At 53.2% G+C, this 27,967-nt stretch overlaps 1 protein-coding gene across 2 annotated transcripts; it reads left to right on the forward strand.

The window, feature by feature from the left end:
• Window positions 1-13,003: 13,003 nt before the first annotated feature.
• FOXA2 (forkhead box A2) lies at window positions 13,004-15,751 on the forward strand. Of its 2 annotated transcripts, XM_059843332.1 has the most exons (3): window positions 13,004-13,100; window positions 13,861-13,930; window positions 14,419-15,751. In XM_059843332.1, the coding sequence occupies exons 2-3, from the start codon at window positions 13,862-13,864 to the stop codon at window positions 15,661-15,663; spliced, it is 1,314 nt and encodes a 437-aa protein (XP_059699315.1). In that variant the 5' UTR covers window positions 13,004-13,100; window position 13,861; the 3' UTR covers window positions 15,664-15,751. The 2 variants fall into 2 exon arrangements, with proteins under 2 accessions (XP_059699315.1, XP_059699314.1); XM_059843331.1 differs by lacking the exon at window positions 13,004-13,100 and having other exon boundaries at window positions 13,815-13,930.
• Window positions 15,752-27,967: the final 12,216 nt, after the last annotated feature.

Here is a 27,967-nt window from a genome sequence, read left to right on the forward strand (position 1 = left end):
ATTCCTTTTCCTGGCAGCAGCTCCTAATTGTCTCCCTACGTGGTTTTCCCACTTTTTCAGGCATGATTTTCCCTGAAATCTGGCTTTTCCCACTCGGCTCTGCCCCTGCACCAGCAGGGTGGGAAAGAATTCCCTGGGGCAAACTGGGCTGGAGCAGCATTCCAGAGGGAATGTCCCGGCGCTCCCAATCCCTTCCCAGAATCCCTGTGTCCCTCAGGAGGCGCCCTCCTGTTGGATATCCCATGGAATTCAGCCCCAGGAGTGTTTTCCTCCTGTATCCCTGTTCTCATCCTCTGCCAGAGGCCCGGGAAGGGCAGCAATTCCCAAGCTTTTGATTCCCCAGAATGTGGTTCCTGCAAGCCCCGAACCTGATCCTGGTGGGAAGAGAGAATGTGAGGGATGGATCCCATCCCTGTGGAGTCCTCTGTGAGCTGGTTGATCCCACAGAAAAAAACCAGGAAAAGGTGGATTTGCTGCTGGTTTTGGGGATTGGAGCAGCTGGTGGGACAAGGAGAGGGATCAACTCCAAAGGGAATCTGGAAGAAGCCAGAAGTCCCTAAAAAGCAGTGAATCCATCTTTTCCTGGTAGGGATTGTTCCCTGTTCCTGGAGCAGTGGGAAGGGCTGGATTTTAGGGATTAGATGATCCCAGCTCTGCCATGGGGCCTGACTTTTCCATATACCAATTCCATGTTCAGATCCCTGTATCCCATGGCTGGGGCTGTGCTGGGAATCGCTGCCATGGATTCTTATAACAATGCAGGATCTGCTGGGGAAGTTTGAGAATTCCACCCTAAAAAGAGATCAAAAAACCCTGGAATTTCAGTGGTGCTTGAATTGGCCCAAATACAAGGAAGAAAGGAAGGAAAAAGGAAAGAAAAAAGAAGGAAGAAGGAAGGAAAATGGAAGGAAAAAGGAAGGAAAAAGGAAGGAAATTCTCTTTTCCTCCTCTTTGCTTTCGTCTGTGGGATGAACAAACAAAAACCTAGAAGCAGGGAATGGGAAGGATGATGCAAGGAATGGGATTTGGGATGGGAACCATGATATTGCAGGAAAATGACCCGGCACAGCAGGAATTACAATAATGTCATTCCTGTTTGCTCCGGCTCCTGCTTAATCCTCCAGGAGCTCTGACATTTCCCAAAGAATTCTGCTCCTCGGGAAGTTCGGAAAAATGTTGCACCTTGCCAAAAGCCAGGGGATATTGGATTCTGCAGGAATAAATGGGAAGAAGGATGTGATCTGTGGCCTATGGATGGATGGGAGCCGGATGTGATCCCACATCAGTGGTTGGATTGGGATAACAGGAATATGGGATCCCATGGGATAGTTTGAGGTTATCCCCGTGCCAGCACCAATGCTGATCCCAACCCAGCTTTTCCAGGGGTTTGGGCATTTTTGGGGTGTTTAACATACTGGAATTAAAAACTGGGATGTGAAAGGTAAGGCAAGAGCCGGAGGTTTTCCTCTGGAATTCCAGAGCTTGTGGTGCTCCTTTTCCTTAGGGAATGTGGGGAAGGGCGTCCAGGGTCTGAGCCTCACCTGTGCTGCCCCTTTTCCTTAGGGAATATGAGCTGGGAAAGGGGAACTGGGGCTGACTCTCCCTTTCCCTCATGGAATATGAGTTGGGAAATGGATCCATGGGGTGCTGCCCCTTTTCCTTATGGAATATGAGTTGGGGAAGAGGATCCATGGGGTGCTGCCCCTTTTCCTCATGGAATATGAGCTGGGAAAGGGATCCATGGGGTGCTGCCTCTTTTCCTCATGGAATATGAGCTGGGAAAGGGATCCATGGGATGCTGCCCCTTTTCCTTATGGAATATGAGTTGGGGAAAGGGATCCATGGGGTGCTGCCCCTTTTCCTCATGGAATATGAGCTGGGGAAGAGGATCCATGGGGTGCTGCCCCTTTTCCTTATGGAATATGAGTTGGGGAAAGGGATCCATGGGGTGCTGCCCCTTTTCCTCATGGAATATGAGCTGGGGAAGAGGATCCATGGGGTGCTGCCCCTTTTCCTTATGGAATATGGGTCGGGGAAGAGGATCCATGGGGTGTTGCCCCTTTTCCTCACGGAATATGAGTTGGGGAAGAGGATCCATGGGGTGTTGCCCCTTTTCCTTATGGAATATGAGTTGGGGAAAGGGATCCATGGGGTGCTGCCCCTTTTCCTCATGGAGTACAAGTCGGGGAAGAGAATCCAGGGCCAGATCCAAGGCGGAGTTCCGGCAGGATCCATGGAGGGGCTCATTTGCCGGGATAATTGTATGCTTTGCCCTTAAGCGTATTGATTCGGAAAAGTTAATCAGGACCATTTGGAAGCTCTTCCATGAAAAACCAGAAAATCCCATTAAACTGATTAAAACTGAATCCATCTTAAATAACCCCCTGCTCCTTAAAAATGTTGAAACAGGGAATTGTGTTCAAATAAAATTATTTCAGTCAAACACGGCCGCCGGCAGCTCCCGCCTGCCGAGGTGTGTGCGGAATTCTGGGATAATGGGAATGCTGGGAAGGGAACGAATCTCTTTCTCTGGGATAAATCCTGGGAGGCAAAACTGGGGGCAGTGGGGGAGCGCTGGAGGTGTGGCCACATCTAAGGGAGGGATGGGGCACAACCTGCTCTTTTCCATGGATTTTACGGAAAAAATCCTCATGGAAAAGGTTGGAAAACCCCAGCAGAGCTGCCCAGGTATCCCAGTTCCTGGAGGGATTAAAACCTTGGGAATGTGGTTTAGTGGTGAGGGAATGGTTGGGTGTTTCCAGCCTTTGCTGTGCTGAGATTCCATGATTTTCCTTAAAGAATGATGCTTCACATCTGTTTGTTCCCGAAACACCGGGTTCTGTGGCTGGGGAATGTTTCTGGATATTTTAAACTGAAACCCGGGAAGCTCCTGAGCAATGATCCTCATAGGAGGGTCCAGCTTGAGATGGAGTTTGGGCTCTGCTCATCCATGGCTTGGAATCCCACAGGATTTGGGATGGATGGAATGTGGGTTTTCCAGACCTGGAGGCTCCATCCCAGAGGCAGAGCTGCTCTTCCCTTCTCCTGCTGCAGCAGGAGTCTGGGACAGAATGGGATGGCAGGGAAACCCTTGGGATATGCCTTGGGATTTGCCTTGTCCTGGGAGCCGCCTGGCAGAGTTCCCTGATGATGTCACACCTGGAATGACACAATTCCTTCTGGGAGGAGGGGGGGGATGGGGCTGATCCTGGCAGAATTCCTCTCCCTGCCACCCCATGAAATACCCTGAGCTCCCAAACTGGCTCTTCCCAAAAAAACCAGCTGCTCTTGGACAAGGCAGCTCTGGGAGTTTTGTTGAAATGCCAGCATGGAGAATCCAGCAGTGGGAGCTGATTCTGAGGGATTGGGAAGGTGTTATCTGCCTGGAGCTCCGGATTATCCCTGATTTCATCACTCAGACAGGGAGCACTGGGAGATAACTGGGATTGCTCCCAGTTTGCTTCCAAATGGGTTGATTTTCCCTTTGGAGCTTCCATGTCTCTGGATAAATCCCATGTGCGAGGCAGACCTTTGCATTTCCAGGGAGCAATACCCACATCCCTAGGGAATTATGGGAATTATGGGAATGACGCCACTGGCTCCCATCCCAAGCTCCTTTAGGGATCAATCCTGAGGGATTCTGAGCATCCCACTCTGGCCAGCCTGAGGTTTGATTCCCCTTTCCCAATGTTTCCCAAATAAAACAGACTCTGGCACAGCGAGGTATCAAATTCCATAGGGATGTTTTGGAGCTTGGCATGGGAAGTGTGTCCTATGCTCCATGCCCTTAGCGTGGACTTTCCTTGCCAAAAATCCCCTTTTTGGGTCACCAAAGCTTTTCCATAGGCAAATCCTGTTAAGAAATGCTTGGAAAACGCCTTCAGGCACAGGGTGGGATTCTGGGGTGTCCAGGAGTGGGAGTTGAGGATCCCTGTGGATCACAATTTTCTGGGAGACCCTGCAAGTGATGGCACAGGAAAGTGGGAGCGGATTGCAGGGATTGAATCCTTCGGGGTGGATCCAGCAGCAGCGGGATGAGCTGGGGATGCCTTTCCCCATTCCCACTGCTCCAAAGGATGTTTCCTCCTGAATTTTGTCCCATTCCCGGTGAGCAGGGATGGATGAGCATCCTGAATTCCCAGCCCTGACCTCCCTGGAGCTGCCAGGCTGCTTTATCTCCGCCGCAGCCTCCGGATGCTCCTTGCAGCATTCCCAACAAAGGAGGTGCCAGCGGCGGCTGTTTGTCAGCGCCTTGTTCCTGACCGCGGGAATAAATCCTGGATCCCTCCTTCCCTCCCTTCCCAAGGCCGGCGGCCGGGTGCCAGCCGAGCCCCCCGCGCTGCTCCTAATCCATCAGCGGGAGCATCCCTCGGCGGGAGCAGCGGGAAGCCGGGATAATGGGGAGCCCATTAGCATCTCCATGGAGCAGCGGGATGCAGGGATGCTTCCTGAATCCACATCCTGGCTTCCCCGCGCTCCCAGGTGCTGTTTGCCCACCGAGGTGCTGGCCTGGGGAGCAGCTGCGCATCCAAGGGCCAGGAAATATCCCGCTCCTCATCCTCTTCCCGCTCCGGGGGCCCTGCATCACAAGGCCCGCGGTATTTCCTTGGATAGCGGCGCTGTGTTTGTCGGGATCCCCGGGAGCTGATGAGGTGTTAATGGGAGCAGGGATTGGGATTGGCGCTCAGGGGGACAGGGCTGCATCCCGGCTTCCCAGCCAGCTGGGAAAACCAGTGGGAAACCCCCCGCCCCAAGCCTAAAAGGGCGAGGAGTGGAGTGGAAGTTCGGGATGCGGGGATGCCTCAGGGGCCAGGGGTGGTGCCTGTGGATTGGGAATGTTGTCCTGTTAGGGTGTCTTTTGTGATGGAAGTGGAGGGGGAAAAGGGGCGGGAGTGAAAGTTGTGTGCTCCAGTGAAAGTTGGGATGCTCACTGTGGAAATTGGGATGCTTGCCGTGAGAATTGGGATACTGGCTGTGGGAATTGGGATGCTCTGGCACCCTCACCCTGAAAGTTGGGATATGCCTGCACCCTCCCAGTGAAAACTGGGATAAACCCCAAAATATAAACCAGAATCCCGGTGCTCCATCAGGTGAATCCCGGTGGATGAGGTCACTCCCAGCACATCCCCAGCCGCTATCTCTGGAGATAAGGAGCAGCCCTGCCATTCCCAAGTGGAGCCGGGATTGATGAGCTGTGTCCTCTCCAGAGTGGATTTCATTCCTGGTGGGAGACCTCGGGAAGCCCTGTCTCCTCGGCGGAGATTGAATCAGCTGAAAAATGGGAAATGTTGGGAATGGAGACAGGGAGGCTGCTCCTGCAGATAAGTGGAGCCCTCAGCCCTCGATGCTTCCCGGTGGGATGAGGGCTGGGTGGGACTGGAATCATTGCATGGCCCCAGGGAATGGATTTCCCTTGCTGTAAAAGAGAAGGAAAACCAGGAGCTCCTGCTGAGGTCCGGCTGAGCCCCTTGTATTGGTACCAGCAGAGCTCCTGGGATTTTGGGATATCTCCTTTCCATGGTCATTTGGGACTTTGGGCATGGAGTGAGAGGACAAGAGGAAAAACTGGAAGAGGGTGGATTCAGGTTGGATATGAGGGAAAAATCCTTCCTGGGAGGGTGATGAGGCCGTGGAACAGTTTTCCCAGAGGACCTGTGGCTGCCATATTCCTGGAAATGTCCAAGGCCAGGCTGGAGCACCCTGGGACAGTAGAAGGTGTCCCTGCCCATGGCAGGATGGAATGCAGTGAGCTTTAAGCTCCCTTCCAAGCCAACCCATTCTGGAATTCCATGATCCATGACAAAAATAAAATTAAAATCATATGGATATTCCGAGGCATCCTGCCCCATGACTTTTCTTCCATAGGACTGGAATTGCCCACGGAAGCTCGCAGAAGGACCAAATCCACGTGTGTGCCACGTGCCACCATTCCGGCCGCTCCCGAAATCCCTCAGCGCACACCTGGCAGGGGGAGGAGGTGGGGGGGGGGGCTCTATCCCTGCTCCCAAAAAGCTGGAAATAGCAGCAGCTCTGTTGATTCACAACCACAGCCCTGACTTCCCTGCTCCGGATCCGAGGTGTTTTTTTTAACAATCCTCCCTTTTTCCCGGTGAGCCGAGGGCACACGGAGCGGCCAGGGCTCCCCTGGATATTCCCGGGGGGCCACGCCAGCTCCTCTTTTCTCCCTCGGAAAAACAGCCCCAGGTGCCCGGAGCATAAAAAGCCTTTGTGCTGCCGGGCCCGGATCCCTGGGGAGCGGCAGCGGGATCGCACCCTGGGAAGGGAAGGGCTGGAGCCGCCCCGGGAGCCCCAGCCATCCCGCAGGGTGATGCCTCCCCGCGCCAGCCCCGGCAGGAATGTTTGCTGTCACCGCAGCCTGCGGCAGGGAAATATTTTCCAAGGAAAAAAAAGGCCTCCCAGTGTATTCCGCGCCACCAGCTCCGGCGGCCTCTGTAGCCGTCTTGTTCTGCCGCCGCCGGGACACCGAGCTGGAGGAAGAGAGGAGGCAAAGGTGGGAGAGCTTTAAAAAGCTCTGGTTAAGGTTGTTCCACCCTCTGGAAAAGGGACTGGGAAGCTGCAAAACAGCCGGAGCTGCAAAACAGCCGGAGGCTGCTTTTGGGGGAGAGGGCGGTTTTCCTTCGGCCTCCAAATCACAGCTTGGTATCCCGGGAGAAGCACTTTGGGATGTTAAGAGATAACCTGTCTTTTTCCAAGGGGAGAATGTAGGTCAGAGCCCACTCTGCTTCCCAAAATCCAGTGAGGATGCTGCTGCTGCAGGTTGGGCTGGAGTCTGTCCCTGCAGCTCTTTACTCTGGCACCAAAACAAAACGCACTCAGAAAACTGTGAAAAATAAGCCCAGCTCGGGAATGCAGCTGATTGGAAGTTTTTCCGACAGAAAGCGCCGTCCGATCCGCGGAAAACCGTTCCTGAGGCGGGTGTTGATTTGGGCACTCTTTCCTCTGAGGGGAAAAAAAATCAGAGTGAGGGGGGGAGAAATGTTTGGAGAGAGCCGGAGCTGCCGCCATCACAGAGCTTTTCCATCCCTCTGCAGAGCAGCTCCCCCCTGGAAATGCGCTGGATTTAACAGCCCAAGGGTGCTGGGTTTAGTAGCCCCAAAAACATTGGATTTAAGAGGCCAAAAGCACTGGATTTAGCAGGCCAAAACCACTGGATTTAGCTGGCCAAAACCACTGCATTCAGTAGCCCCAAAAAACATTGGATTTAAGAGGCCAAAAGCACTGGATTTAAGGGACTAAAACCAGTGGGTTTAGCGGGCCGAAAGCATTGGATTTAGTAGCCCCAGAAATGCAGGATTTAGTGGCCAAAGGCACTGGATTTAACAGGCCAAAATCACTGGATTTAGTAGCCCAAAGAATTTGCTTTCGGAGCCCAAAGGCACGGGATTAAGCAGGCCAAACCCACTGGATTTAACAGTCCAAAATCACTGGATTTAGCAAGCCAAAGGCAATGGATTTCCCAATCCACAGGCCCTGCATTTTGCAGTCCAAAACACTGGATTTTGTTGCCCGAAGGCGATTCAATAACCAAAGGCCTTGGATTTCCCTATCCAAAGGCACTGGACTTAGTAACCAAAACCTCTGGATTTTGAAGGCCAAAATCACTATATTTAATAGCCCAAACCCACTGGATTTAACATCCAAAGGCTCTGGATTCATCTGCCTGCCATGGGCCACCAGCATGGGGATGAGGTCCCAAGGACACAGGAATTCTGAATTTTACTGGGAGGGCATCACTGTGTCTAGGGGGGAAAACATTTTTAGGGGGAAAATTCTTGGTAGTATTCTGGATTCTGGCTGTGGGAGCCAGCCTGGCTGGGATGAGCTGTGCCATCATCCCACTCAGGACAGGCAGCCTGAAATTCCCTGTTTTCCACCTTTACCAGGGCTGGAAGCAGGTGTAAAAGGCTCCTCCTCAACCTGAGGTAGTTTTTCCATCAAAAATCTTTTTTTTTAACAGAAACAAAAGATTTCCGTTTGTCTGGCAAAATGAAGCCGACCCTACACTCAAGGCTTCCCTGGATTTTAAAGCCCGAGTTGAAATGGAATATTTTTGCCCCCGGAAAAGAGTGGAACTGAAGGAAAATCTCCTTGCAGGTGGCAGCGACCTGCAGGGCGGTGCTGGGATGGGGTGGCTCCGAAATTCCCACCGTGATCCAGCCGGGCCAGGCGGAGGGCGGGGGGATCCGAGTGTCCTGCTGTCACCGCGGCGCCGCCGGTGCCTCATCCCGAGGCACAGACCCGGGATTGTGCCGACCCCGAACAGATTTATGGGGTGATCCTGGCCTGCTATTAGTGGTCATGGAACCGCAGACTCCCAGACAGGGCCCGATCCCAAGCTCCCGTGGTTTTTTTGGAAGCAGAAATCTCCACTCCGGCTGTTTTGCTGCGGGCTCTGCCAGGGACACCTCATTCCCAGGAAAACGGGGTGCCCTGGGCAGCAGACTGCCAGGAGGGGACATGGAGGGTGACATGGAATGAGCGGTGCCTGCGTTGCCGAGCTCAGAGCAGCTCCGCCGGCTATTTATACCCGGAACGCGGGAATGGAGCCGCTCGGGATAAATGGAGCTATTTTCAAGGTCTTGGCCAGGTCTAACTGGTTTAAACAAGGCCGGGAATGACTCACAGGGCTATAAATGTCCGTCAGAATCCTCGGAGAGGCTGTCTCCGATGGATCTCCTTGGAAAAGCAGCCTCCCGGAGTGCTGAGAAAGCTGGGACACGCTCCTGTCTCCCTGCTCCAGCACCCATTCCAAATCCCGTCAGTTCCGAATGGCTGGGACTGGTTGGACTGGGCACATCTCTGCTTTTATGGGATGTGTAAGGAATTTGGGAATTGGGTCCTTTAATTCTGCTCCCTGGGTAATGTGCTGGGCCGTCCTTGGGGTCATTCATCCCCCTGCCCTGAGCAGCAAATTCCCAGTGGGAATCGGAGCACCTCAGCCGGGCTGGAAGCTCTCCAGCAGCGCAGGGGTTTTGTTAGGAAATAACAGGGAGCTATTAAAGCCCAGGGTTTTGGGAGGAGGCTCCAGATTCCATTTTCTTCCTGTTTGTTTTCTTCTTGGGAACCCAAGGACATTTCAGTTTTCAGCAACTGATCATTAAACATAAAAAAATAATTCCCGGGATGAACCCAAACCCCAGATATTTCAGTCAGGTGAAAATTCCCCTGCCTGCTGGGAGAAAATATCCACGACAGGATTTTCCTGGAATGTGAGGAAGACTTTCTTCCCTTTCTTTCTTGATCTGGGCATCTCCCTCTGCTCATGCTTCTCCCTGTGCCGTGGGAGCTGGGGATGAATCCGTTAACTCCCGGTTTTCCGCAGCCAGCCGGCTCCTCCGGCCGTCATTCCAGATGCCTGCGCATCTTGTTTATCCAGCAAAACGTGCTGCTGGAAAGCCGGGAATGGGCATCACGTGGCCCACGGCAAACAGCCGGCAGATGCCCTCTGTTGATTTTGCTCCAGAGCTTTTCCAGAGGCTGCTGGGCTCTTCCAAGGGGGTTTTGCCCATTCCTGCTGTGATCCCATCCCACCATCCCAGGATCCCCACCTCATGCTGGCATTGTCCCCAGGGAGCATTAGGAATGCTGTCCCAGGAAGTCGTCATTCCCATCGGGATAACTGCTGGTGCTCCATTCCTGATAATGGGACGTTATTCCCATTGGGCTTTTCCAGGGTTTTATTTTATTCCAGCAGCTCCTTCATCGACACATCAGATAATTACAGAGCAGGAAGGAATGCTAAAACAGGGAGTGAAAATGCCAGAAATAGGGATGTATCCCAACTGTCTGGATCCTCAGGAATCCTTGTGGATGAAACCAAGTTGCCTGCCCCTGGGATTGAAGGATATAATTCCAGAGTTAAAAGGATGGATATCCTTGGGATATTAAAGAGACAAAATTTTTGCACACTCCCAGCTTTTCCTTTGTTAGCCTTGCTAAGGCCTTGGAAAATCTTTCCCGGAATTAAACAGCCCCATTTAATATGGAATCTAATTAGGAGGGACTTGGTTGAAGAGTTCCTCAAATAGTTGAGTCAATATTGGCCGGTGTAATTGTGGGAATTCCCAGTGGAATTCCCGCACCTGTTCCAGAGCTGAGGCTCCATGGGCGGGGAAAAAGAGGGAATTTCAGTGGTTCCCATCCGAATCCTTCAAGTAGCTTTTCCCAGTGTATGGAATTTGTGGGAACTCGGGAGCGGGATCCTGGTGTGTGCTCCCAAGTTGGTGCTGGATGTGACCTTGGGATGTGCTGTTGGCTCTTCCTGGAGAGCTTTGGTGGGAATGCTCAGCTTAATTCCGAGCTTCAGGAGTGTGAATCATCCTCATCCTCATCCCCATCCTCATCTTCCCATAGTTTGTTCCGCTTGTTGGAATGGAAGCTCCTGGGAATTCTCTCAACCCAACAGAGCTCTTGACCTTAGAAAGACGGATCCTACAGGAAAAATTGGGAATAAACCCAGCCAGAGGCAGCACGGGAGCAATGGGAGCTTTCTTATCCTGCTCCACCTTCACCCTTCCCTCTTCCCGCCTCATTCCCATCTCCCACCTCTTCCTGAAGTACTTCCAGGCACTGATTCATCCATAATTTCCATCTCTTATCAGGGAAAGGTCTCAATAAATCCGACAAGTTGCCTTTTGTCTCCAGCAATCCTCCTGAAGGGCGGCTCTTCAGGAGACACTGTCTCCCAATTTCCTGATTTCAAGGGAAAAACCCAATCCTGCCTTTCTTTCGGTGGAGCAGCACAACTGGGAGAGTTCATTATCCTGGATTAATGATGATAATTATCAGGAGAAGAGGGATAATTATCCAGCTTGGAGGGAAGGCACCCGTGTTGCCGCAAGGGATGGATGCAGAAAAAGCCCATCCAGGCGCTGGCCATCCCTTGGGAAGTGGGAGCTGCCTCCCAGGCCTTGGCTCCCAATGCAAATAAGAGCATCATTTCAAAATTAAATTTAAAATAAATATTAGTTAAATATTAAAGAGAAGAAATCAGGTGGAGATGGCCCGGAACTTGCTCTTTCCAACTGGGAATGTTTAAATAAGACACCACAGAAAATTTTTCTTTTTTAGCAGTCCTGGTATTCCTAAAAATGTTCTTTTTATGGGAAAAATACCAATTTTCATGCTTCTTTTCCTTAGGAGAGATGAATTTTATCCGTGTGGAAGGCGAGAAGGGAGCGGGGTGGTTGGATGTGGGAGCAGAGTCGATCCCACATCCAGCCGCTTTTCCAGGCCCGCGTTGCTGAATACAAATGTTGGAATTGCTCCGTGTCCTCGTGTTCCCGAGACAAAGGCTTTGTCTGAGGAGCAGGAGTGGGATGTGGTGGCTGTGGCTGTCCCCGTGGGCACACGGAACGGGATAGGCATCACCATTCCCGGCAGGATGTGCTCCATGGATGGAGCAGGATGGAGGAATTGTGGAACAGACAAAGGGAAAATGGGATTTAGGTGTCTGGGATGGTAGGAATGTCCTGAAGGATCAAAAATCCAAGGAATTAGGGCAGCTCCCAGCCCACACCTGGATGAAAATCCTCACCTTTGGTGGGGACAAAATTCCAAGTCCTGTGGAGTCAAAGCAGGGAAGCAGTGCCGGGTAAAGAGGAAAAAGCAGGAAATTGGGAATGGCTGCCGGGCTCGGGGTGGTGTCACCTCCGGCCACCCCTCACGTGGAGGTGCCAGACGTGCTCACATCTGTGCCAACATCTGCCCCAACATCTGCAGGGCCCAGGCCTGAGGGTGGGAATTGCCCAGGGAAAGGTTCATCCCGGCCTCTCAGGAATCCACCAGAACAAACCTCGCAGTCCGAGGGAAAAGGGGGTGGAAAACCAGGGGGGTCTCCTCCAAAACATCAGGACCCAGCCAGGAGCAGAGAGCAGGATCCTTGAGCTTGCCCGGCAGCCACATCCCAAATTTCACCCCGTCCTCCCAGAATTCCCCCTTCCCCAGCCTTTGGATGAGCAGAAAGCTCCTTGGGAACGCCGGCAGGGGGGATTCAGCACTTGGGGTGCACCAGCCCCTCCTCCCAGCCGGGACGGGCGGTCTGGGGGTGCGGGCCGGGGGTGCAAGGGGGTGACCCCCGGGAGTGACCCCACGGGGGTCCCTGGGTGTCCCCCCCACCCCGGGGTGTCGCTCCTCGTCCCCCCCGCACCCACAGCAGGCGACAGAGGGCGCCCCGCCACCGCGCTCGGGGCCGCCCCTCCCTCTTTTTGGGGTGTCCCCCCTCTTGGGGGGGCATCCCCCTCCGGGCCGTCCCCCCAAATCCCCCAAATCCCGGCAGAAAAGGCCTGGAAGGGGCGGCGGGTGGCTGGGGAGGAGGTGCGCTGTGACTATCGCCGCGGCTATCGCGATAGAAGCCGGCGAACGGGGCTGTTTTCCTTTGGCCGTGAATCCTGAGGGGTTTGGGAGCGCAGGGAAAGGATCCTGGAGGGGTGTTGGGGGGGGTTAAAAACTCTCGGCGATGCGGGGCAGGGGGAGCCCCCTGGGGAGCGCAAGTTCAATAAATAAACAAGTAATTAAATAAATAGATTAATAAATAAATAATCAAAAAAGCAAATAAATCAGGTTTGCGGTTGGTTTGGGTTTCTTTTTTTTTTTTTTTTTAAGACGGTGGGCAGATCTAGGTGGGAATTCATGGAACACTCCCCGGGAGCGGCGGGGATGCTCCCAGAGGAGCCAGGCGGGCACTGGGAAGGGGCGGTGGGAATGGGGGGAAGCCCCCCGGTGCCTCCCTGTCGCCCTTGGCCCCCACCCCCGCCGTCAGGACCGCGGATTTAGACCCGCGGGGGGGTGATTTTGGTCACCCGTCTGTCCTTCCTTCCTCTTTCCCTCTTTCCCTCTTTTCCTCTTTTCCTGCTTTCCCCCGCTCCCAGGCGCTCCGGCAGCGGCGCTGCCCCGACGGAGCGCACCGGGACCCGCACCGGGACCCGCACAGGGCCGGCCCCCGCGGCCCCGCCGGCGCTGCCCGCCCCTTTCCCTGCTCTCCCTGCTCCGTTCAGTCCCGGTTTTCCTGCCGGGAAGAGCCGCGTCCCGACCTGCGGGCCAGGCAGAGCCCCGGGGCCCGTTCGCCGCGGAGAGCAAAGGTGCGTGGGGAGGGGACCGGGGACTTCGGGGGGACACTCAGCTGCTCCAGCGGGGCCGCTCCCAGCGGGAATGCTGCGGGGAAGCCGCTGCCGTCGGGGCTGTCCGGGCAGCGGGGTGTGAATTGCGTCCCCCGGGAGCGGGATGGGGTGGCAGCGGTGTCCCCCGGGAGCGGGGTGGGGTGGCAGCGGTGTCCCCCGGGAGCGGGGTGGGGTGGCAGCGGTGTCCCCCGGCGCGGGGCGGTGGCGGAGGCGCGCAGAGGTGCGCGGGGCCGCGGAGGAGCCGCTCCCGCCTAGGTGTGAGCTGATTATTCAAATGGGCAGCCGAGGACCTGGGGATTGGAGGCTCGCCCGGCCGCTCCGTGCTATATCACTGGGGCACCCACGTCACTGCAGCACTTGTCCTCCTCTTCCTCCTCCTCCTCTTCTTCCTCCCTCCTCCCTCCTCCTCCTCCTCCTCCGGCTCCTCCATCGCCTCCGGGCGCCTCTTCGCCGCGGAGCGCTGCGAAAACCCACCCAAGGAGCGGCGGCGGAACAAACCCACCCCAGCCCCAGCGCTGCTCCATCCCCCCCCTTCCTCCCTCCCTCCTCTTCCTCCTCCTCCAGAGGCTCCGGCGGAGGGGAGGGAGGGTTGGGGACTTTTTTTTTTTTTCCCCTTTTTTTTTTTTTCTCTTTTTTTTTTTTTTTTTTTTTTTTTGGGTCGCTCTCCGCCGTCGTTTGTTGTGGCTGTTAAATTTTAAACTGCCATGCACTCCACTTCCAGTATGCTGGGAGCGGTGAAAATGGAAGGCCATGAGCACACGGACTGGAGCAACTACTACGGGGAGCCCGAGGTATGGACGGAGCCGGGAGCCCCAAAACCCCCCGGTGTCCCGGCCCCCGGACGGGATTAACTTTGGCACCGGCTCGGCGCTGCGGGCGGGGGTCCCGAGGTGCGGGTGGGATTGCGGGCGACTCTTCCCAGTTTTTCCTTCCACCCCTCCAGGTATTTTTCTCTCTCCGGGCAGGGATGTCCCTTTCCCTTTCCCTTCCTGCAACTCCGCTTCCCAGGACGGCTCCGCCGTTCCTGCTGCCACCGCGGTTTTTTTAATATAGATACCAAAATATATTTGGGTTTCATTAAGAAGAAAAACAACCCCCCCCCCCCCGCCTCCCCCACCACCACCCCGCGCCGGGATTTAACCCTTTCCTCCCGTGCCCTCCTCGGAGCCCCGCGGCTGCGGCGCCTCCGGCTCCGGGCTGGACTGGGCTGGGCTGGGCTTGGCTGGGCTGGGGCTCCCCCCCGCGCCATCCCCGTGCCCTGTGTCGCTTGTCCCCGCAGGGCTACTCCTCGGTGAGCAACATGAACGCGGGGCTGGGCATGAACAGCATGAACACCTACATGACCATGTCGGCCATGAGCAGCACGGCCAACATGACGGCGGCGGCCACCTCCATGAACATGTCCTACGCCAACACGGGCATGAGCCCCTCGCTGACGGGCATGTCCCCGGGCGCGGGGGCCATGCCGGCCATGGGCTCGGCCGGCGTGCCGGGCATGGGTGCCCACCTGAGCCCCAGCATGAGCCCCATGGGCGGCCAGGCGGGCTCCATGAACGCCCTGGCGCCCTACTCCAACATGAACTCCATGAGCCCCATCTACGGCCAGTCCAACCTGAACCGCTCGCGCGACCCCAAGACCTACCGGCGCAGCTACACGCACGCCAAGCCGCCCTACTCCTACATCTCCCTCATCACCATGGCCATCCAGCAGTCCCCCAACAAGATGCTGACCCTCAGCGAGATCTACCAGTGGATCATGGACCTGTTCCCCTTCTACCGCCAGAACCAGCAGCGCTGGCAGAACAGCATCCGCCACTCGCTGTCCTTCAACGACTGCTTCCTCAAGGTGCCGCGCTCTCCGGACAAGCCGGGCAAGGGCTCCTTCTGGACGCTGCACCCGGACTCGGGGAACATGTTCGAGAACGGCTGCTACCTGCGCCGCCAGAAGCGCTTCAAGTGCGAGAAGCAGCTGGCGGCCAAGGACGGCTCTGCCGGCGCCGGCGGCAGCAAGAAAGGCCCAGGCCAAGCCGCCAGCCAGCCCCTGGGCGAGGGCAGCTCCTCGGGGGGCTCCGACGGCTCTGCTGGCGCCGAGTCCCCGGCCAGCTCCTCGCCCTGCCAGGACCACAAGCGCACCCTGGCCGACCTCAAAGGGCTGAGCCCCGGTGAGCCTTCGGCCTCGCCCGGCCAGCACCTGCTGGCCCCGCCGCATGCCGGGCTGGGGCACGAGGGGCACCTCAAGCCTGAGCACCACTACGCCTTCAACCACCCCTTCTCCATCAACAACCTGATGTCCTCCTCGGAGCAGCAGCACCACCACCCGCACCACCAGCACCACCACCCGCACAAAATGGACCTGAAGGCCTACGAGCAGGTGATGCACTACTCGGGCTACGCCTCGCCCGTGCCGGCGGGCCTGGCCATGGCGCCCGTCACGAACAAAAGCGCCCTGGAGGCCTCGCCTTTGGCCGGAGAGACTTCCTACTACCAAGGCGTGTATTCCCGGCCCATCATGAACTCCTCCTAAGCGGGAAAAGAGCTCCTGGAAAAAGGGGGAAACCCTTCCCCCACCTCCCCCCCCATACCCCTCGCAGTGGACTCTCAGCACGGTACATATCCGGTATATATATATATATATACTTTTTTTTTTTTTTTTCTGTTGTCTCCAAATGTTTGCATCCATTCGGGAATCTGCAGCCGTGTGGCCCCTTCCCAAATCCACCCGAGGGGGGGGGGGGGGGTCCGTGTGGGGTGGTTTGGTTTGGCGGGGTAGGCATGAGGGTGTTCTCCGGGGCTTGTTTTGATTTTTTTCGTTGTCGTTGTCGCCACGAGGTCTAAATATATCTATTTTTTTGTGTGCGAGTGAGGGGGGCGAAAAATAACCCTCAACCGAGGCAGAACCAACCCCTCCTTCCTTGTGAATACTCCTAGTTCGGAAACCGAGAACCAAAAGTCTTGCGACGTTGTAAAAAAAAAAAAAAAAAAGAAAAATAAAAAGGAAAAGGAAAAAAAGGGGGTGGGGAGGGGGAGACGGGGGGAAAGCAAAAAAAGAAAAGAAAAAAATACGAAAAAGAAAATTTAAAAAGGCAGGATAGATTGTTGTAATTAAAGCAAATGCTTGATGTCCCCGGGAGAGTAAACTACTTGGATCTGATTAATTTATCGTTTCTGTATGCTTTATTTATGGCTTCGAGCTGTGTATTTTGGTAGCGAGCGGCCGCAGCTGCCGCAGAACTCCATTAAAGTCGTATTGGCGGTGCTTTTCCCCCTGCATCTCTGTTCCGCCGCCGCCGCCCGACGGGACCCCCGCCGCTCCCGGCCGGCATCGCCGCTGTCCCTGCCGGCATTCCCGGGACCTCCGCGAGCGAGCCGGCCCCGGCTGCGACCGCTCCGAACCCGGCTGGGATCGCTCCATGCCCGGCTGGGATGCCTCCAATCCCCCGCCGGAATCCCTCCAGTCCCCGCTGGAATCTGCGATGTCTCTGCCGCCATCCTTCCATCCCTTCCGGAACCCCTCCATCCCTTCCAGGATCCCCCCATCCCCGCGGGATCCCACTATTCCTTCCAGGACCCCGCTATCCCCGACACGACACCTCCACGCCCGCGGGCTCCCTGCCAGGATCCCACTATTCCCATCAGGCCAGGGAAAATCTGCACCCCCCGCTCAAGGTGGGAATCAGGGACCTCTTTCCCAAAGCCCCGCGATCCTGGAAAAATCAACCCAGCTGCGTGAACCGGGAGGGATTTAGGACTCGCAGGGGAATCCCTGCCTTTCCCGAGACAGCATCCCGGTTTTTCGGCGGGGGGTGGAAAAGGTGGAAAAGGCTTTTTATTTTCAACACCTCCCGCATCCTCTCCTTCCATTCCCTTTTCCCTCTCTTCCCAACCACTTGTTGTTTTTCCCACGCGGCGCCGGCCACGCCGCGATGTTGCTTTCCCAACTAACATCCAAATCCTTCTTAAAATTCCGCATTGTCCGCGGCGAGAGAAAAGGGGAGAAAGGGAACGAGCGGGGAGGAGCGGGGCGGGGGGGGAGAGAGGAGAAGGGGAAAAAAAGAACCTTCCCAAAAAACAAAACGGGGCTGAAATGTGTCGGGATCTCTCCAAGGACACACACGATGGCAAGCGGGGCGTGCAATGGGTGGCATTAGCACATAAAAGGCTCCCGCGGCCAGCGGGCACGGGCGCGGGGGTGTCGCCGCTTTGGGGACAAGGACACCCCCCCGCCCCCGCTCCCGGCCTCGGGCCCGGCCCCGCTCGGGTCCGCTCGCATCTCGCTCCCTCCGCGGAGCTTTCGCCTCTTTTTTCTTCCTTTCCCTCTCTATTTTCTTCCTTCTCCCACCCTTTTCTTCCTTCTCCCCCCTTTTTCTTCCCCCCCCCCCTTTATTTCGTCTCCCCTTTTCGTTTTTTCCACCCCTTTTGTTTTTTTCCCCTTTCCCCCTCTTTTTTTTCGGAGCCCCTTGTATTTTTTTCCTGGTTTACTTTTTCCCTTTTCATTTTTTTCCCTCGGCCCTTTCATTTTCCTCTCCTCCTTTTCATTCTCTCCTCGTCTACTTCCTCCTTTATTTCTTCTCCTCCTTTTACTTTCCTTGTTCCTTATTTCCCCTTCCTTCCTTTTATTTTCCTCCACCTTTTGTCCCCCTCTTATTTTCTCCTTTTATTTTTCTCCCCTTTCTATTCTCCCTTCACCTTTTCTCCCTCCTTTTATTTTTCTCTCTCCTTTCTTCCCTTTCTTTTCTTTCTTCTCCCTCCTTTTTTCTCCCTCTTTTTTTCTCCATTTAATTTTTTTCTCTCTGATTTTTCCTCCCTCTTTCCCCTCCTGCTTCCATTTCTTCTCCCTCTTTTTTTATCCCTCCTTTCTCCCCACTTTCATCTTTTCTCTCTCCTTCTTTTCCTGCCCACTTCCATTTTTTCTCCTTCCCTTCATTTCTTCTCTTTCCTTCCTTCCCTTCCTTTTTTTTCTTCTGCCTGTTTTCCCTCCCTCTTTCCTCCCCGCTTTCATTTCTTCTCCCTCCTTTTTTCTCCCTCCCTTTCCCTCTCTCTTTTCCTCCCTTCTATTCTTTCTTCTCACTCTTTTTTCCTCCCTCTTTCTTCCCCAATTTCATTTCTTCTACCTCCTTTTCCTCCTTTTTTTCTCGCTCTTTTTTCCTCCCTTTTTCCTCCCCACTTTCATTTCTTCTCCCTGTTTCCCCTCCCTCTTCCCTCCCCACTTTTCTCCCCTCTTTTTTTTTTTTCTCATTTTCCATTCCTCTTCCTCCTCCCTGCTTCACCATTTGAGTCAGAAACCACCCAAAAAAAAAGGGAAATAACCCAAAAATCCTCCGGCTGGGCGCTGTTTCTTCCCTTTCCCTCCTCCCCTTGGCATTTTCCCCTCTCTCCACACAATCCCAACCTCGCAGCGAGCGCATTCTGCTCCTGCCTGGTTAAGCAACCGTGAGCTGTGAATAAACAAAGTCAGTAAACAAAAAAAAAAAAAAAAAAAAAAAAAAAAAAAAAAAAAAAAAAGGCTAAAAAAAAAAAAAAAAAAAAAAAGAAAGGACGAGGAGCAGGAGCGGCGGGCGGGGGGGTGGCTGGAGCTCCAAATTCCAGGAGGGTAAACTTTCCCCACCACGTCAGAGTTCAGCAAATTTACACAGATCTTATATTGCGGCCCCTTTCCTGGCGCTCCCCCCCCGCGCCGTTCGGAGCCGCGGCGCTGGAAGTGAATTTTATAAAGCTGATCGATATCTTGGTAAAATATTCATTTTTAAACGGGCGCCCGGCGAAATCTTTGCTTTGTGCTAAAGTCAACAGTGGCACAGTTGGAGCTCCAATAAATGCCGGGATGCTCCCAGCTCCCGCACAGCCGGGCCGGCGGCCGGGGCGCAGGTAGGGGACACCCGCCGCTCCTTCTCCTGCTTTTCCTGCCCTTCCCTCTCCTTCCCGCTTCCCTCTTCATTTCATTTCCAGCTCTTCTTCCTCAGCCTGCTCCCCCTCAGCTCGCCCCAGAGCTGCCGGGGCCGCGGGAAGCGCCGCGGAGGCCGCGGGGGGATGGATTCAGGGGGGATTCAGGGATCCGCAGACCCCGCGCGTTTTTTGGGATCCCGTCTCCCAGTCTCGGAGCACAGGAGGAGTTTTGGGATGTGGGGACCACCTCAAGGCTCCGATTTAACCCCAAACCGTGGGACAGGGAAGGGATGTGCGGGCCCGGCTCCCTCCCTCTTCCAGCTCCTTCCCAAATTCCCGGGCTTCCCTGAAATTTGCGAATTCCATTTTAATTGTAGCGGATTTTCTCTATTTCCCCCCAATTTTTTCCTCCCAGTCTTTTGTTCCGGGAGGGGGTTTCTCCCTGGAAGCGCCGCTCCCCGCCACATTCCCGCGGCTCCCGGGTGTATTTGCCGGGAAAACCGGGAATTTCAGCGGCCCTTCCCCAGCTTCGGGGGCACAAGGGGGAGGTCACAGCTCGGAGAGGGTGGCCGTGTCCTCATGTCCCTCTCCGTGTCCCCCCGTCTCTGTCCCCGTCCGTGTCCCCTCACCGCGACAGGTGACACGGCTAATGAGCTCTGGCTAATTAGCGCTGACAGCTCCAATTAGCGCTCCGTGCCCGCCTGTCCCCCCCGCGGGGGCAGCGCCCATCCCGCCGCATTCTCGCTCCTGCCCTGCCACTCCCGGCTGCTCTTCCCTCTTTTCCCGAGCATTCCCAGCTCCCCGCCATCGCCGGGATCGCGGTGTCCCTGCTCCGTTTTCCCGTCAATTCCCGTCAAATCCCGGGTTCGGGTTTTTTTTTTTTTGGGATGCGGTTGGGAAATGCTGAGCGGGACCGGGCAGGGCCTGAGCTCCCAAATCATCCCCGCTCCAGTCGCTTCTCTTCCCTCCGTTATCCATAGTTTTATTTTATTTTTCCATGACTTCTCCCTCCAGGAAAAGAGACTTTTCCCATTTTTTTTTTTCCTTTTAATTATCCCGGCCCTTAATGACATTCAGGGATGGCTCCAAGGACATCAAAGCACAAAGAGGACGGGGAAGCCCCGGTGGGATCCCAAATTCTCCCCAAACCTTTCCCCCAGGATAACGATGGAAGAGCCGGCCCTGCCTTCCCTGCCCGCAGTATCCAGCTCATTTCTGGATGATCCCAAGGAAAAAAAAAAAAAAAAAAACACAAAAAAACCCCCCAAAAAACCAGGACAACTCGGGGCTGAGGATGGGACTAATTATTAATGGGGCTAAAAAGAGCTGGAACACCCAAGTAGGGCTTATCCCGTCTCCCGGGAAACTGATGGAGCCTTCTTTTCCGAGCTGTAATTCTGCTCAGGCTCAGGGCAATTCCCACTATTTCTCCCAGAAATTGTCCTAATCCTAGATTATTTTTGGAAAATCCGCTTCGGTTAATCCAAAACCCCACAAAACCCAGGTAGGGGAGAGGCTGGAAAAGGGAAGGAGCGGGGGGGAAAGGTTGGAAGTTTATTCCCAGTGCCCGGGAATAGGAGAGGAAATATTAAAGGATGAAGGGGAATCCGCCGGCTCCGGATTTCAGGGAATGTTAAACCCGGGATTGCGGAGCCGCTGAATGTGGGAAGAGCAAAAGGAGCTGACGGGGATTTTTACCTTTTTTTTTTTTTCTTTCTTTCTTTTTTTTTTTTTTTTTTTTTTTGTGTTTCCATATCGACCCCACTGGAGTCGAGGAAAGGTGGGAGAGGTGGATTTGGGAGTGGTTTGATTTGTTGGAATAAAAGAAAATAAATTAATTAAATTAAATAAAAGGGAGTAAAAAGCAATAAAAGGGAATAAAATAAACAAAAAAAAATTCAAAAAAATGGAAAAGAAAAAACAAAAAAAAACCAAAGGAAAGAAACAAGAAAAAACCAAAGGAAAAGAAAAGGAAAAAAGGAAAATAAGGGAAAGAGACACAAGGAAAAGGAACAGGAAAATAAGGGCGGAAAGGATTAAAAAAAGGAGAGAAAAAGAAAAGAAAAATTCAAAAAGGGAAAAAAGAAGAAAAATCAAAGGAAGCAAAAAATATACACAGAAAAAAAAGGGGAAAAAAGGGGAAAAAGTAGAAAAAATAACCCTGAAATATTCTGAAAGGAGCATTCCTGTCCGAGGGTGTCCAGAGGCTGTGTAACACTGGGAAAATCTCAGGATCGGCTCCAGACGGAGGGGACAGGAGTTTTCTGCCCCCCGCAGAGATGGATCCCAGAGGGACAGAACCGGGAAGAGGGAACGGGAGAACGGGAAAAGCTGCCCCGAGCCCGGGACCGGATTTCTTTGGGAAAAGATGGATGGAAGGTGCGGGGAGGGATGCAGGGATGGAGAGAGGGATGGAAGCTCCCTCCGGGCTGCTCTGTTTGCACGGACAGCTGGAAGTGGAATTCCAAGCAAAAGAAAGGGAAAACTTAAGCGGGGGAACAGGAAAGGAAAAGGAAAAGTGTTTAAAACCTGGGAATGAGATGGAGGCAGCTGCAGGGGGAGCACACTGCTCCAGCTGGATTTTTCCTTTTTCCTTTTTCCTTTCCTTTCCTTTCCTTTCCTTTCCTTTCCTTTCCTTTCCTTTCCTTTCCTTTCCTTTCCTTTCCTTTCCTTTCCTTTCCTTTCCTTTCCTTTCCTTTCCTTTCCTTTCCTTTCCTTTCCTTTCCTTTCCTTTCCTTTCCTTTCCTTTCCTTTCCTTTCCTTTCCTTTCCTTTCCTTTCCTTTCCTTTCCTTTCCTTTCCTTTCCTTTCCTTTCCTTTCCTTTCCTTTCCTTTCCTTTTCCTTTCCTTTCTTTCCTTTCCTTTCCTTTCCTTTCCTTTCCTTTCCTTTCCTTTCCTTTCCTCTTCCTTTCCTTTCCTTTCCTTTCCTTTCCTTTCCATTCCTTTCCTTTCCTTTCCTTTCCTTTCCTTTCCTTTCCTTTCCTTTCCTTTCCTTTTCCTTTCCTTTCCTTTCCTTTCCTTTCCTTTTCCTTTTCCTTTCCTTTCCTTTCCTTTCCTTTCCTTTCCTTTCCTTTCCTTTCCTTTCCTTTCCTTTCCTTTCCTTTCCTTTCCTTTCCTTTCCTTTCCTTTCCTTTCCTTTCCTTTCCCATTCCATTATTTCCCCCTTCCCTTTTTTCCTTTCCCATTTCCTTCCCTTACTTTTCCCTTTCCCCTCTTTTTCTCCACCCTCTTTTTCCCTTTCTTTTTTCCTTTCCCTTTTCCCTCCTTTTCCCCCATTTCCTCCCTTTTCCCTTTTTATTCTTTCCCCCCCTTTCTCTCCTTTTCCCACCCCATTCCAGCAGCTCCCCCTCCTCACATCCCACCTCATTCCACTCCACCCTCTCTGCTTCCCCTGGACCACGGAGCCCTTTTCCAAGGAAATTGTGGGAAAGGCAGGGATCATCTGGGATGAGGTTCTGCTTTGCCTCCCACCAAACTGGAATTCCTGACACTCCACTGATTCCTGCATCTGGATCCCGGGCAAGGAGCTCTTCCTTGGGAAGGAGCACTTTTCCACAGGGCGTTCCTCTCACCAGCATTGCAAGGAATGCTCTTTTCTCTGTTGGAAAACAGCTGGAATGGAAAGGTGGGATTTGATTCCTGCCCCGCTCCCCAAGGCAGCGATACTGAGGGATTTGGGAGCCCTTGGAATCCTTTGCTTATCCCTGCTCTGTGTTCCCTGCTCCCACTCTCCCTGCCCTCTCCTTTATTTATTCAGCTAATGGACACGGAGTCGGTGGCAGCGGGAGTTGGGATAAATCGGGATTCATCCGTGTCCTCATCCTTATTAAAGGCCAAGATTCCCATCTCCGATTGCCTCTTTGTGTCTGTCCTCGGCAGCGATACCTGGGTCACGCTCCAGTAATTCCCGACAGGAACGGGGACATGGCCTGGATATGGATCCTGGCTGGGATATGGATCCTGCCAGCCCTCATGGAAACAACCTGTAAAATCACAACAGCACCTCGGGAATGTTGAGTTTCCCAGGAATTTGAGGGATGCATGGGGAGGGGTTTTTCCTGAGGTTGAGCACGGGAAAGATTTTGGAAAGGAGGAAAAATTCCAGCAGGAAAAATCCCCTAAAAGTGAGTGGGGATTAAACCCCTTGCAAAGCTTTCCTGAAATGCCCCACCTTGGATCCACAGTGGGAGGAAAACAGGGAAAGGATGGAAGTTTGGGTGTACAAATCCATTTTGGAATCACTCCTGGGAATGGGGCGGGGGGTGGGGGGGAACAAATCCAGCAGCCCTGGGTGGAAAAAGGGGACAGAAGGTGGGAATTATTTCCAAAGGGGCTTTTCCAGGAGTTTCTGTCCCCTTGGGTCCGATTGGAGCCATCATTCCCAAACCCATAAAATCCCTGCAGATGTCGAGCTGATGGCAGAGTTGTTTTTTTGGGAGCATCCAAAGGAAATCTCCTGTTTGGGAAGTCACCAGTTCATCCCTGCTTTTCCCTTTGTTTTGTCTGCTTCCACATCCTCTTCCCCATAAATTCCCAATGTGGATTTTTAGGGGTAGAAGGAAAAAGACCAGAAAGGGCCTTTTCCACAAGGAAAGGCAAAAATCCTCTGCCTGATCAGGAGAAATTCCATGAGGAAAGATCCTCCAAGGAATAAATCCAGCAGGAAGCAGGTGCTGGAGCAGGGCTCCTTTTCCCAGCACAAGGATGTGAGGAGAAGGAAAAGGAGGAGCAGGAGGAGGAGGAGGAGGAGAAGGAATTCCTCACTTTGGATGACGGGAGCTGCTGAAATGGGATCGGGATTTCTGCAGGAATAAAAGCCCAGGAGTGGGGTGGATCTCCTGAAGTGCCTCTTAACCTTTTCCCTATCTTGTTCCTAAAGGGAAAATAAATCCCACCAGGAGTTCTCCTCACAAGGGGGAAAAAAGAAAGGAGTGTTATCCAGCTCTCCAAGGTGCTGGGATTCATGGAAAAGGAGGAGATGCAGGAGAAGGGAGGACTGGACAGGACAGGGAGCTTGCTCCAAGCTCCGGATCATCCCATGGATAAGGCAGGAATTTTAGCTGGTTTTAAGGCAGGAATATTCTTCATCCAGCTGAAATTGGGGATATTTGGGATCAGGAATAGCTCCTGCTGGGATGAGGAGAGGGAGAACCACTTGGATGTGCCAGAGGCTGATCCCATGGGATCATATACATGAATGAGCAAGGGGGTTGGAACAAGGAAAGGTTTGGGAATCAGTGGGGTTTGGGATGCACCAACGTTTGGAATGGGGCAGGATTTAGGATCTAGCAGGATGTAGGGTGTCGTAGGGTTTGGGATACAGCAGATTTGGGAAGCAGCAGGATTTGGGATGCAGTGAGGTTGTGGATATGGCAGGGTTTGGGATAAGACAGGATTTGGGATACCGCAGGTTAGAGATTCAGCACGGTTCAGGATTCGGCAAGATTTGGGATATGTCAGGATTTGGGATACAGAAAGTCCTGATACTCCAAACACCCCAGAACTCAGGGTCTCCCTGTGGGAGTCAGGGCTCCATCCCAGGCTCTGCTCCCGGATCCAAAGGGGGCCAGGAGCTGTATCCATGCTCCGGCAGGGAGCCCAGGCAGATCCGGCATATTTTTCCCGGTTACTCATTAACTGCAGTTCCTTTGACAGGATCAATATTCCAAGCAAACACTTGAGCAGCCCCACTCCGCTTCCCTCTCCTTTCCTGGGCAAAATGATTTATTCCCGAAAATGCAGCTGCCTGGAAAAGCGGCTCCGGGGAAAGGGGAGGGGGCTTTATCGGTGGGATATGCAAAGCACATTTATTCTGGCTTTTATCTCTCCCATTCCATGTTGATCCCATCCATACAGATGGATTTGGGGCAGGTAGATAATGAAAAGTCAAGTGGAAAATTTACACAATGGCGCTCCCGGCTCCTGCTTTTCCGGCGGCGTTGGAATTGCTTTATTCCTTCATTCCTTAAAGCGGGATTTCAAAGCTTTCAAACATTTTATGTCTAACACAAATCCATTTAATTCCCACCTGGATTTTTTTCCAGCGTTAATTTCCTCATTAATTACCGAGGATATTTGGATTAAACACGATCCAGCTCCTTCTCCCGCTGATCCATCTCCGTCTCCTTCCTGGTGCGCCCGAAGTCCTACCGGGAGCTTCCCGTGCCACCAAAACCTCCGGACCCATTCCCTAATTCCCTGTAAGTTGCTTTTCCTTGGGCCAGGCACTTAATGGAGGGCACGGGATGGGAGAGCACAGCTTGGAACAAAAAAAATCGGGAAAAAAATGGGAGAACCGTTATTAATAAACATCTCCCGGCCATTTGGAGGCTGCTCCAGCTTAAAGCAATTAATTCAGGATCCGGACATAAACTCTCCAGCTCTTTGACAGCTTGGAGCTGGAATAAAAATGCCAGTTCTCCAGGGAAAAGCCAGGATAGTTGGCTCTTTTCCGGACTGTTTGCTCATAGGCCCAGGGAGCAATCTTCCTGCGGAATGAAATGCAAGGACACAAACAACGTTCCAGGGAGAGAATGGGAGATGGGAATGAACAGTTTGAACTATTTGCTCAGCAGAAGGGCGTCCACAATGCCGGGCCCATGGATTTTCCATGGATCACCCGGCTCCCCAATCCCTTTTGTTGTGGAGCCCCGGCCTCCGGCCAGATAAGGGCACAGCTGCAGCCCTTCCCTGATTCCCTGATTCCCTTATCCCGCTGATCCAGGAAAAGCTGCCTCCGCTGGTATTCCCGAGCCAAGATCTGGGCTCTGGCCCATGGTTTTTCCATGGATCCTGAATCTCTTTTGTTGTGGAGTCCCTTCCTCCAGCCAGGTAAAAGCACAGCCCTTCCCTGACTCCATGGATCCAGCAAAAGCTGCCTCTGCAGGCATTCCCACACCCTTCGGTTGGCATCTTTGGGAATGGCCAGGAAACACTTTTGGGACAAGGAAAGGTTTTAGGGGCAGGGAAACCCTTTGAGGGCAAGAAAACTCTTGGAGCAAGGGAAAAGAAACCCTCTTGGAAAAGGGGAAAACACTCTTGGAAAAAGGGAAACCTCTTGGGGCAAGGAAACATTTTAGGGAAAGGAAGGGCTTTTGGGCAAGGAATACTTCTTGGATAAAGGGAAAATCCTCTTGGATAAAGGAAAACCTCTCCGTGCAAGGAATTCGGTCCTCATTCCAAGCAAACTACAGGATTGCCACATTCCAAGGGATATTTCCACCCTGGGCTGGAGATGCAGAGCTGCCAATTGCAGAATTCCATATTAATTTAGGGCACAGCGAGCCTGGGATGTGAAATCCCTAAATAGGCATCGTCCTTCCTGGGAGATCTATCTGGGAGACAGATGTGAGATACTGGGAATATCCTTGCTGGGTACCTCTGCATCCAGGCCTTTATTCCCTGAAAATCCAGGGAAATTTCTGCCACTTCTATACCAGGCCACCTCTCGTCTTGCTCAGGGCAGGGACATGCTGGAATTCTAAATGAATCGGGAGCAAGCAGGGATGATCCATCCTTTGCCGTTCCCACTTTTTGTCCTGTTGGTTCTGGGAGCTGGGAATAGTCCTGGGCTGTTGGAAAGAATCCTGAAAGGATTTTAGGAGTGAGAAGGGAAAAGGTTGTGGATTTGGCAATCCCAGAGCTCAGTTGGTGCCCCAAAAATCCATGGAATCACTGGATTTTTGGTGTTTCCCCCCCCCTTCTCCCACTTTTTCCTGCCAGGTGGTCAGACTGGAAGGCAGGAGGCTCCTGCTGTTCCTGGGCTGCCCACAGCTCATCCCACATATCTCTGAAATCCCAGAGCACCTGGATATTCCATGATACTCTGATACTGCATTCCTGGGATGGCCCATCCCAAAATCCCTCTGGAAGAGGGCTGGGTTCATTGATTCCATGAATTCCCATGGAATATCCCAAGCTGGAAGGGATGAGGCTCACCAAGCCCACCCCAATTCCCATTTCAAAGGTAGATCCAACTGGATTTCCATTCCTAGGATGGTTCATCCCAAAATCCCTCAGGAAAGAGGTTTTATATCTTTACCACAGTTGGGCTCCTTAATTCCATGATTTCCCAAGGAATATCCCAAGTTGGAAGGGGTGAGGCTCTCCAAGCCTATCCCTACTCCCATTTTGAAAGGCAGATCCAGCTGGAATTCCTTTTCTGTGCTCCACCAGCTCCAACCTCATCCCAAAAGCAGGATGGGTTAATTAATGAGACGTTAAAGAGGCGGAATGACACTTCCAGGAGCTCATTCCTGAGCCACTCTGCCGGAGACAAAGAGAAGGTGCCGCTGGTGCCGGGTAATTTGCGCGGCGTTCCCGGGGAATAAATTTAGGGAAGCAAATATCGTTATGCGGGATTTAAATTAAAGTTGACACTAATGTAAATACGGCCAAGCAACTCCGTGTTTAAAAACTGGGATGAGGCTCCCGCTTTTTAATCAGCTCCTCTTAACTCCGCTGGCATTTCAAATCCAGCGGTTAAATTGGATACAAAGCCAGGAGAAGGAGCTGCCGGAGGGAGCGGCTCCTTCCCGCAGGATGCACGGGCTCAAGGGGTGGGATAATGTAGGGAGATGTGGCCAGGAAGCACCTGGAGATGATCCAACATTCCCATGTCCTGTGGAGATTCCCAGCCTTCTGATCCCGCTGCTCCGGATCCAACAGCACTCGGATCCTCTGGAACCCACTGGCATTTGGTTCTTCCCACCTGTGTCCAGCTCATCCCAACATCCGAACCCCAGAGCCAGAGACAACATTCCTGGTCCTGGGGGGTTCTCCAGCTTCCCACCATGCTGCTTCCAGCCTGAATCATGGAATGATTCATGGTGGAAGTGACCTTAAAGCTCCTCTTTTTCCAATCCGCATCAAAGTTAAATCATGGAACTGGGGGAAAAAATCAGGGAATAAAAGCAGCAAAGCGGAGAGGAAGGCGCATTCCTGCCT

The sequence above is a fragment of the Haemorhous mexicanus genome, chromosome 3, assembly GCF_027477595.1.
Source record: "Haemorhous mexicanus isolate bHaeMex1 chromosome 3, bHaeMex1.pri, whole genome shotgun sequence".
In the NCBI taxonomy this organism is placed as follows: domain Eukaryota; kingdom Metazoa; phylum Chordata; class Aves; order Passeriformes; family Fringillidae; genus Haemorhous; species Haemorhous mexicanus.